We start from the raw sequence: 12462 nt of genomic DNA, 5'->3' as shown, positions 1-12462 counted from the left end.
GGTTATTTAAAAATTAAAAAAAAAAAAATTAGAAATCCTGCAAATAAAAATGTCACATAGTGAAATAAAAATGATATAATTATTTGTTGAAAATATCTTCCTTTAAGAAAGTAGACTAGGAAATTAGCCTGCTGGTCTGGGAAAGGCAGCATTTAGAGGTGATAAATAGCATCAGATTCGAATCTTGACTGGCATAAAACAAACTATAGCAGGCAAGTGGTGTTATATATTGAACACCTTCATTTAGAATCTGAATGGTTTTCAAATAAAGAAAGTAACTCTGTTATAGCTGCTTACTACTCAAACTACCTTGGATCCTATTGACTTTGCAGGGAAATTTGTATTTATACATCTTCAGAGTCACCAGAATCCCTAATTATGCATGTAAAATAGCTGACTTTCCTCTAAAAATTACTTTCTTGGTCAAGAGTGGTATCTGGGATAGTACACTGACTGCTCTCTTCTAAGGCCCTCAAATAATTCACTGTTCTTATTGGGTGTGAAATATCATATTGTCTTCTATATTTGAGCATAGATTATCTTTTGGACTACCAACATTTAAAAAGAATAAACGATAAGAAATGTCATAGTATCAGTAAAGGGAAATAGCCATTCGAATAAAATCTTTACTTCCCTCACACCTGTTTGAGTTCATCTGCAGCTGTGGAGTGCTTGAATGGAGTTATATATTCAATAACAAGCCCTGTGTGTGGAAGCTTTTTCCTTGTTCCAGTTCCAGAGAAAAAGAAGAGGGCTCTTTTCCTCTTCTAGATAGACTTCTAATAATCAGCTTCTTTGGATAGCAGAGAAACTCAATAAAGGAGAATATCATTTTTTTACTTCCCCAAAGAATTTATCTTCTTCATTTAGTGGACAAGGATACAGGCTTTGTAGTCAAGTTATCTGAGCTCAGATTCTGGCTTTTCTACCTTACTAGCTGTGTGACCTTAGACAAGTCTGTTTTGAGGGATAAATGAATTAATATATGTAAAATTGCTTAGAATAGTACCTAGCACATGGCAAGTAATCAATGTTAGCTATTATAATAATATAATTATTATTATAATCTTAGATTTGATGAATACACAGCTACTTGGCTTTCAAAATTCTGTAACATATGTGTCAAATCCATGTACATATTAGGTATATTTAATAACATGTTAATGCTTAACTATTTGCTGCAAATTATATATTTATATATTAGTAGCTAAAGTCATGGTAAAAGGCCTCCTTTTTCTAGCTTTCCAGTATTTATTTGTTGGAAGTATAGGATAAAGAAGTGGGGATTGGGGAAGGGTGTAAGTAGAGGGAAGGAACAGGATGAAATACTTTTGATTGCTGTAGGGTAGACAAAGAGAGTCCAAGCAGGTATGATATAGAAATGCAGTAAAGGAATTATCTGCCTGAGAAAAGTAATGAGCAGCAGATGACAGTGAGGCCAGTGGCCTAATTCCACTCCAAGGCAATCAGATTTCTACTGAAGCCCCTGAATGTGTCCAAAGAGCACCCCTTGGATGGACTATGTGAGTGATGAAGTAGCCACATTACAAATGAGTGAGGTTTCTTTACATCTACAGACATAGAACTAAGCAGGGAGGCCTAACTTGCTTCCACTATTAAAGCTGTAGCAACTTCTGTCAACTGTCAGAGTCATTATCTCATTCTTCAGAAAAATCTGTTATATCAACATTTTGGTCCTTGTCCCTAATCTGCCTCAAGATTTTCTCCTTACTACCTCGGACCTGGGGACTGTGGTGCTCTTAAAGAATGCTTTGGGACCTGGCTGGCATCATGGTGTTTGATCAGCTGTCTGTAACCTCACCGAAAACTCCTTGTGACCCAGGAAAGTGATGTTGAGCCCTTCAACACTCCAGCATCGCCGGTGGGCAGGGCCAGTGGTTCAACCACGGTCATCAAGTCCTACAGAATTTAGCTATAATTCATAGTCCCCTGTTTTCTTTCTGCAATTTATGAACAAGCTCAGCAGTTCTTTTGTATTTCCAAGGTTGATATTTCAGTATACACACTAGAGAAGTTAAAGTGACTCAGTCACCCTTTGAACATAGATGAATATGTTTAAATATGGCGTGAACATGGCAGTGGCTGTTCAAACTTCAGAGATAAATTATCCCAGTGTGAATTGTCCTCTTTTTCAGGTGCTGCTGTTTTCAGTAGTGTGTCCTGGGGGCACAGGCCAATGTATTAAGCTCTAAATATTGTAGGTATTTTCTCACAGCAGTCTTAGGGTGATAACAATTCTCTCTACTAGAATAGAGATTGTGCGTGCTCCTGAAGAATATGTAACTGAACAGACCGAAATTTAAAGAGCAACAATTTTATTTCAGATTTTTTTGTGCCTTACTCTATGCCTTTCAGATATCCTTAAAATACTTCAGATGGGTGTGCATGATCTGCAGCAGTACTTCTCAAAGCGTCTTCATGAAATACTACCTGTACAAGACACTCTGTGGGCACACACATGAATTCCAGGATAGTTTTGGAGAGTCACATTGCTACATTAGAACATCAAAAGCTCCTAGGAAAGCTACATTAAAAAAATCTGTTTATCTTTTTTTAATTTGGATTTTCCCAAACACATTTGACCATGGATCCTACTATATCCATCAGAACAAGTTTTCTGCAAAACACGTTGTCTATAGCGTGTATGCTTATTTCCAACGTAAAACAAAAATTAGCCAACTGTTAATGCTTTGCCCTTGGATTTGGGGCTGTGTTGATATGATAGATTATGCTATGACTGGGGTAAAGGAAACTGTTCTTCACTTATTCTGTGGCTAATGTTCATTAAAACCCTGGGAGAAGAACAAGCAGTAAGGATATGCAGGGCATAAATCAGATGGTAAAGATGAATAGTTAAAACTTTAATTCTTGGCCAGTTCTACTTGGTATATTAAAATTTTCAACCTTTTGTGCTTTTTGCTGATCCAAGTCAAGGATTTATGGGGGAAAAAAGGGTATGAGGTCATATGTTATAATTTTCAAAGTCCACAATTATAACCACTGCATTGCAATACCTCAGTACCCATTCATTAATTATTAGGCTTAATTCAGATTTGTTTTCAATTTGTATCACAACAGGAAAGTTAGTTATCAGTGCTTAGGAGTTAATTAAATATTAAATCACAGCTGGCTTGAAAAATTTCATCTGGTCCGTTGGTGCATAATAGAAATGGGAGATGTGGTAGATTACTGTCAACTCATGTTTCTATGGAGCTCTATGTTTTTTTTTACTTGTCTGCATTGATGTACTTGAACTGCCATTGATGGAAGTAAATTTTTTGCAACTGGAAGGTCAAAACTAGACTACACACATATATCAGTTTGTAGGTTTATATAAGCAGACTGCTGCCAATTAGCACAACAAGCATCCATTACAAGTGATTCTTTTGTTTCTTTTACATTGTATTTCCCATCAGAAATCTGTTCTTATGTATTAATAAACCTTCTTCTCTTTTATAGGACTGTTGAAAAAACTAACTACTCTGAAAGTAGATGACAATCAACTTACAATACTACCCAATACAATCGGAAAGTGAGTACCAGAGTTTCCTCCTCTCTAAAGCCAGAAACAAAAGGATATGTGCAGTTTTTTACTTCAAAACACTTTCTAGTAGAGAACCTAGTAATCTTGTTCACATGTAAACTTATTTTCAACCATATTTCATTTAGTTATATATTTGTATATATTTTAATTTAGTTTTATATCTGAATATCGCATTGACACTCAACCATATATCATGAAAAATATTTAACCATGACTCTTACATAAGCAAAGTGATTGCCCAGACCTTCAATTATACTATTGCCTGTAATTTTCCAACTATTATTAATTTGATGTTTTTACTGAGTAGCAGCTCTAAATTCACTTGAATATGTCTTACAAAATCAAATTAATTTTTATGTCTCTGCAGTATGTATATGTTACCATTACACTATTAGTAATATTTGCTATTTATGGAAGTGTAATGTATTTTTAGAAGCTAAAGAGAAAAGCCTCTGGTTTAGTTTGCATTTTTAATAGCTTCAAGATGAAAGGTCATCATTGCCTTTTAAACATAAAATACATTCCATTTATTTGAGAGCACTGTATTTCTAATTTTATGTTCCTTTTATCATTTGGTTCTCAATTCTTTAAGAAATAGATTTATTATCAGTTTTTCACTGATATGCTTTTGTTTACAACTTATGTAAAGTGATAAATCAATAAGCTGTCTTCCTTCTAAAATTATATAAGGCCGTTTTATAGGAATCTTGCTCCATATTTCAGTGTGATGAATTATATAAACCCATAATTTCACAGATTTGGATATACTTGAGATGGAGGTACTTAGCTTTAAAAATAAAACAGATTTATTGAGTATATTTGATGTACAATAAACTGCATATATTTAAGGTGCACAATTCATTAAGTTTTGTCATAGATGTAAAGCCATGAAACTATCACCACAATCAAGATGTGTCCTTCAGTCCCAAAGGTTTTCTTATGCCCTTTCCTTTCCTCCTTCCTCACCCCAATTTGGCAAGTAACCACTGATGTGGAAAACTTCACTTTCCAAGAGTGGAACAATTTGGCAAAATTAAAATTGTAATGTTCAGATTTTGGAGAGTAGTAAAAGTCTCAACCATTTTTAATATTTCAATGTTGTCAACATGCTGTTTTGTTTTACAATTACTTCCATTTTCTCCAATATAGAGACCAATTTATTTTCTTTAGAGACCAATTTATTTTCTTTAGGGATACATAAAAGTGATTGTCCTTATCAGGCCGATGCTTTTTAAAAACTCTTCCCATCTTATTATATTCTTAGGCACTAATCTTTTTCTTTAGATCAATACTGAATTCAACTTAATTTATCCCTACCAAGGTTATTGGTATTTTGGCATTGATGTTCACATTACTTATATACATTTATGTACACTAATTCCCCTAGCTCTGTGAAGACAAATTAAAGAGGTTTAATAATCTAAAAGTAGGCAAAGAAAACTTTTTCAGTATGCAAGTGAATTTTATGCTAAGTTACTACACACTTAGTTTTCTTTTCATTTTAATTTTTAAAAACTGATGATTTTTTGCCCTTAAAAGTATTAAAAAGATTTATTAAAGATAAAGGGGCTTAGTCAATTCAAAGGTTGATGACTGGTTTAGAGGGATAAATGTTAAGAATTGTGTAATAAAAGCTTATTTTTTTTAGTTATTTTTCAGTGCCATTATCATCTCTTGATTATTGCTTAAGGGAAAACAAAAGGGAAGTGCTTGAGGAATGGACTAATTTTAAAAGAAGCATCTTTTTATAGAGCAGTAGGAAGTATATGGGAAATCTCTGTAGCTTCTGCTCAATTTTTCTGTGAACCTGAAACAGCTCTAAAACATAAAATCTATTTAAAAAGAAGAAAAATGACTGACAAACTATGATTATTTAGACTTGGGTATTTAGCAGATATTTTGTAAAAAAGTGAACAAAGTGAGCTTCACAGCTCAAGGAAAACAACTGACAGTATTTTTTTCCAACATTAAAATTTGAACTATTAACCAAAATTTGAAATTTTTAAAAATTTGTAACTACCACTTTGAGCTTGACAGCTTCCCCATACTTTTCTGATAGGTTGATGTGATATTCATGAATGTGACTTGTTAATACTGCCTTATGAGATGTATCAACATTTGGAAAATATGCGCAACTCAGTGAAGCAACATTTTTCCAAATGACCAATGCATGAGTTACAAAATCAGACATAAGGAAAACACCCATTCAAAGTGCAAAATGGACCAGTTGATTTTAATGTATTGGTATAAGGAGTAAGACAAGTTGATTGATATAGTTTCAGATTGCACTTTGCAATTATCCGCTAAGAAACGGCCACTTGTTGAGTTTTGGTGTAGTAGAAAAAGTAATCACAATTCTCTAAAAAGGCTTTTAAACTGTCTCTTTTCCAACTACATATCTGTGTTTTGTTTTGGTTTTTTTACATAATTCAATCAAAGCAATCAAAACTTCAACAGATTGACTGCATAAGCAGTTGGTTAGAGAGAGGTACACCAAGATTGCCAGTTTGATTCCCCACATGGGCCGCTGTGAGCTGCAGCCTCCAAAAAATAAATTAATTAATAATAATAATAATAATAATAATTACTTTGGAAATTGCCTATACAATGATGGTAACTCTGATCAAAATCAATCAATATAGATATTTTACAGGTAAAATCTCTAAATGATTGATTATTGCTAAGAGATACTGTTTCCACCACAATTTGACTGAATTCTGCTTAGACTGTAGGATTTAGTACAAAAACTCAGTGAGTTTTATTTATTAAACACTATAGAAAAGAATTAAGTTAAATTTTGTTAACTTTTTTCCATGTGTTTAGAAGAGCCCAAGAAACTTACCTAATGTTAATGAGAAATTAGAAATGTAATCTAAAACTTGATTCCTAGCCTAAATTAAACAAAATTGATTTTATAATTTCTGAAAATAAAGGTAATGGCAAAGTTACTTAGTTTTCACTATGTGCCATTCTAACTGTTTTATGTGTATTACTAACTCCTTTATATTCGTCTTTATAACACGTGGTTAAGTATTGCTATCATCCCCTTGTGCCCGGTGATAACACTGAGGTATAGAGTGATTAAGTAAATTAATGAGTATATTACCACTAGTAAATGCTAGTCCAGACTCCCATCCCAGCTGGCTGGCTGCAGTAAGAAATCTTAACCCCTGGGCTATACCGGCACTTTTGTTTATATCTCTCTCTTTGGTTATTATATCCCTTTCAATTCAATCTTTGCTAATACAATTACAATTCTTTGTAGTCATCTGAAATTTGTCTGGCTCCCATGTCTTAATAATAAATGCTGGTAATTTTGCATTTTGTTAGCTGGAAGATTTTATTTACATGAAACAATCATTTTAAAAAGGGAATATCCCAGGATAACTTTTATATGTTTCAGAAACAGATGGGCCAAAAAAAATTTTTTTTCGGGATAGTCTCTATCTCCTAACAGGCCATTGTAATGGACTGCCATATCTATACTCGGTGCTTAGCACACATTTAATCCTCATGAAACTCTAAATTAGGCATAAATCACCAATTTTATAGGTGAGAAACGGGTTAATAGTAAGGTTTACTAAGATATTAAGTGGCCACACTAAAATAGGAACCGAAGTCTGTCTGAATATTTTCCAATGAATTACATTACTTCTGTTAAGAGTTAAAAGTGAACTAATAAAATGAAGCCCAGAGTGATTTATTTTTGTTATTAGCATCTACATTGATAGACGATACCATTAATATATGGTATCTAACGGCTTCTAATGATCGTAAATAAGTGTTAAAGTGAAAGTATAAATTATCTATGTAACATATTCATAGTCCCTATTCCATATTAGCTAGGTAATTGAGGGTTAATGATACAGTAAGATCTTCCCAACCAAGACTAATTCGTGAAGACTACATTAGATGAAAACGTAGAGAATAATTTTGGAAAATTAAGTCAATACTGTTGTTTAATTTCAAGCATTACTACCTCCAGCAGTGTCACTTGTACTGATACATGAAGTAAGGCAAAGCCTTACTGACCACAACTCTTTTAATGTTTGTATGGATTTTAGCTGTTATGGACATGTCATATGTGTGTGCATGTGTGTGCATGTGTGCTTGTGTGTGTGTGTGTGTGTGTGTGTGTGTAAATGTTACTCTTGAAATATTTGCAAGGGGTTTACTTAAAATCTTATAGCTCAGTGTGTGGTCCCACACCAGCAGCTGTTAAATCACCCAGGAGCTTGTTACAAATGCAGAATCTGGGCCCCACCCTACACCACTGACTCTGAATCTGCATTGTAACAGGTTCTCCTGGTGATTCCTATGCATGCTGAGGTTTGGGGAGCATTGCTCTAAAGTGCTTTACTCTTCCTTAGCCCCTTGTTTTCACTTTTCATGTGTACAATTATAGACAATAGATAAATCTTCAAAAAAGTTAACTTTGGTATCTGTCTCTTTTTTGCATGAAATATAATGAACGTATTTTTTATTTATTGAGATATAACCGATATAAAACATGTTAGTTTCAGGTGTACAACATGATTCAATATTTGTATATATATATATATATATATTTTAAAATGATCACCACAGTAAGTCTAGTTAACATCCATCACCACATAGTTACAAGTTTTTCTCTTGTGATGAGAACATTTAAGATTTATGCTCTTAGCAATTTTCAGATCTGCAATACAATATGATGAACTATAGTTACCATGTTGTGCATTATGTCCACATGACAATGAGTTTTATAACTAGAAATTTGTACCTTTTGACCACGTTCACCCATTTGTCCACCCCCCACCTCCCACCTCTGGCAACCACCAATCTGTTCTCTGTATCTATTTAGTCAGGTCTGTTTGTTTGTTTAGATTCCACCTACAAGTGAGATCATGCGGTATTTTGTCTTTCTCTGTCTCAGTGTTTTCACTTACTTGATCTATGCCAGTGATAATCTGAGTGAATGTGATACAATTGTATTTATGTAGATCCTGTAGTCAACTACCTTAGGTGATTTCTAACAAGATAGCCATCAGTTGGAACTTTAGATTATGAATTTGAATCTTTTGAATTTCAGAGATCATTGAAGAATGTGTGTTTTGCACTTCATAGCTTTTCTCTGGAACCCAGAGATGTAACATTCTTTCAGGCTATAAATTATTAATTCAGTATATTAATACAGTAAAAATATCTTTTTAATGAAGGAAGTTCTTGCTTTGTACAGTGGTGGGAGACTCTGAAAACAACTGTACAAGCTGAAATTGTGCAAAATACTATTAATCAATAAAGAAAATTATGATTGTTCTGAGAAAAGGTCTTTAAAACATTTCTTCAAAAATATTAAACCCTTTTATTATTGATTATAAATGTATAGGGAAATGAAAAAATAGTAAAACCAATATTTATTTAGTATTCTGTCGTAAATTTTAGGAACATCAAAAATTGCAATGTTTTAATTATTTTATCAAGATTAGTTTGAAAAATGCCTGCTTTCTTTTTATCATGTAAATTATCATTCAGAGTTAACTTTTTTCTGTGTCAGTGAATTGTTATACTCTTTATTAAACTTGTATTAGCTTCCCAATTTTTATCCTTTGTGCTTTCAATATCATGAAACATCTCTGAGATTTCCTTTAATGTGAAGTTTATTGCCAGAGACATCTTCACCATTTTCATCACAACCATTTTCCTCATTTACATCAACAAGTTTGCCTTCACTAAACTCTGCTGGCAGCACATCTACAGTCTCTTGAATAGTGGTAGGCAAATTTCAATACTCAACTATTAATATTTCTTCTATAACTGCATTTATGTTTGATTCAAATCTTGCAAAGTTATTTGCACAGTGTGCTAAAAAGTTTCTTCTATACGACACCCATGTTGCTTGCTGTTACTTTCTTCAATGATACTTAAATATTATCAGTTGCATGCTTTAGGTCATATTTCTTCCAAAACTCAGCTAAAGATGCTCTCCAGTTGTAGCATCAATAGCATATTCAAAATTCTATGGAAGAGAATAGGCTTTAAAAGTTGAAATAACTCCTTGGCCCATTGATTGGATTAATGAAGTTATCCTTATTAATAAAAAGCAAATTTTCACATTTTCATTTAAATCCCCAAGAGGATTAGATGACCAAGAACATTACCATACAGTAATAGTGCTTTAAATGTTAAATTATTGTGCCTATAGTATCTCTCTACTGCTGATTGACAAGAAAGCAACACAACTACATGATTCACTATCTGTGTGTGTGTGAACTGAATAATGGATGAGCAGTGATTGGTTACTGACAGACTTTGAAAGGAGAAATATGACTAGTCACTGATCATAATGTGCATCTGTTATTTACACTGTGACTTGTGTACTGAAGTGTTAGCAGTACAGTTTATGCTTTATGCAATTACTCACGGTTAGTGTACTGAGGTAACTAAAATCTGAGCTATGTTGTTGAGGAACTAATGTTATTTAATGAAACTGTGATAGCTGAAATTTTTGTATATCATAATTATACAAAGTAAGGACTGCCTTACTGTAGTCTCTTTCTTTCCAATTTGGGTGTCCTTTATTTTTCTTGTCTGATAGCTGTGGCTAGGAATTCCAATACTATGTTGAATAAACATGCATAAAATGGACTCCTTTTTGTAAGAAGAATGCTTTTAGCTTTTCCCCATTGAGTATGATGTTAGCTGTGGGTTTGTTTTACATGACATTTATTATGTTGAAGTATGTTCCCTCAATTCCCACTTTGCTTAGAGTTTTTATCATAAATGGATGCTGGATTCTGTCAAATGCTTTCTCTACTGATATGATATGATCATATGATTTTTATCTTTCATTTTCTTCATGTGGTATATCACGTTAATTGATTTGTGGATATTGAACCAACCTTGCATCCCAGGAACAAATCCCAATTGATTATGGTGTGTGATCTTTTTAATGTATTGCTGAATTTAGTTTGCTAATATTTTGTTGAGGATTTTTGCATCTATATTCATCAGGAATATCAACCAACTATTTTCTTTTTTCTAATGTCTTTGTCCAGTTTTGGAATTGAGGTAATGGTAGCCTCATAAAATGAGGTTGGGAGTTTTCCTCCCTCTCGAATTTTTTGGAATAGTTTGAGAAGGATATGTGTTAATGCTTCTTTGAATGTTTGGTAAAATTCACTTGTCTCAAGACAACAGCAATTCCACTTCTGGCCATTTATCTGAAGAAATACAAAACATTAATTTGGAAAGATACATGCATCTCTATGTTCATTGCAGCACTATTTACAATAACCAAGATATGGAAGCAATCCAAGTGCCCATCAATAGACAATTGGATAAAGACGGTGTGGTGCATATATGCAAAGGAATAAAAAAGAATAAAATCTTACCATTTGCGACAACATGGATGGACCCAGAGAGTATTATGCGCAGAGATAAGTCAGACTAAGAAAGGCAAATACTATATGATCTCACTTATAAAAAAACAAAATAAACAAAGAAAACAGAAACAGATTCATAGATACAGAGCACAAAATGATGATTGCCAAAGGGGAGAGTGCTAAGGGAGGTGGGTGAAAAAGGTGAAGGGATTAAGAAATACAAATTGGTAGTTACATAATAGTCATGAGGATATAAAGTACAGTATAGAGAATATAGTCAATAATGTTGCAATAATTATGTGTAATGCCAGGTGGGATCTAATCAGTGGGATCATTGCATAAATTATATAAATATCTAACCACTATGCTGTACATCTGAAACTAATATAAAATAATATTGAATGTCAACTTTAAATGAAAAAAATAAATGATTAAAAAAGAAAAGAGTAACCTCAAAACATATTTTATAAAAGAAATAAAAAATAATGAACCTTAATTATATTTTTAATTGTTTAATTCTTTAACTTCTCCCTCTGAACATAACTCTGAAATTTTTATTTTAAAAAATCTTTGGTAGTTTCATGATCAATTGCTGAATATATATATAAAACCCTGAACCATTGCTTGAAACCTCTTTTAATCAATTTAAGTGCATTATACGTAGAAGACACTGTGCTTAACTTTTTCCTTTTATAAAGAAATAGGCTGTTACTGAGTTTCCCAAATCCATTGAGTCCTGTTCCCACCAACACACACACACACATACACACACACACACACACGCACACACAAGTCACATAGCCATGCACACCTGGCATCAGGGGACATGACCACCTCTGTATGTGCAGCCTAAAAAGGATTTAGAAACAAATTTATCAGGGTTCAGTAATACAAAGAAAAATATTTCCTGAGCATGTGTATTATGGCAGGCACTGTGCTAAATTCTTTACTTACAATATTCCATGAAATACTCAGAGCAACTACATGAGACAGGGGTTATTAGTATTTTCATTGCAAATAAAGAAACTAAGGCTTAGAGGAAAGTTATGTGATTTGTCTAAGTAAAAGGAAAAAACGTTCACTTAAGCTGCACTTGCCTAAGAGACATTATTCAAAGCTGAACTCTGTGTTTCACCACATTTAGTTCTCACAGTGGAAGCTGTTAAGCACCATGAATCCTGAGTTACTTTGGTCAGGGTCAGATTGGACCCGACTGAATTTATTTCTTTCCAGACCCAGGGACAAAGGGACTTGGTTTACCTAACTGTACACAGACTTGTGAACTCCTTCTACCCTCTCTGTAATGCAAATTTTTAATCTTTAAAATGAGTGGAACCCATTGTTAGCATTCCCTTAGAGCACTATTCGGTGTGTTCCTTCCCCTGTGTGTTCCCTTGCCTGGCAGGTAAATAAAATCGGCTTTGATTTTTGAAACCCAAGATCTAGTAAGTGACAGAGCCTGGACATAAAGCCATTCTGACTAACTTAAAACCCATATGCTTCATGTCTGTGTTCACTTTGTTAACTGTATGA

The 12462-nt window shown here is 33.4% G+C and overlaps 1 protein-coding gene across 7 annotated transcripts in view; it reads left to right on the top strand.

Moving 5' to 3' along the window:
- Positions 1-12462, top strand: part of LRRC7 (leucine rich repeat containing 7) — a 467042-nt gene that overhangs the window by 351304 nt on the left and 103276 nt on the right. For all 7 annotated transcript variants that reach the window (XM_081056903.1, XM_081056902.1, XM_081056900.1 and 4 more), the window contains one exon: positions 3481-3553. In XM_081056903.1, the coding sequence (XP_080913029.1) occupies positions 3481-3553 (73 nt within the window). The remainder of the gene's footprint in view (positions 1-3480; positions 3554-12462) is intronic.

Source organism: Rhinolophus hipposideros (genome assembly GCF_964194185.1).
Source record: "Rhinolophus hipposideros genome assembly, chromosome: 8".
Taxonomy (NCBI): domain Eukaryota; kingdom Metazoa; phylum Chordata; class Mammalia; order Chiroptera; family Rhinolophidae; genus Rhinolophus; species Rhinolophus hipposideros.
This window is presented reverse-complemented; position numbering and strand designations above follow the sequence as displayed.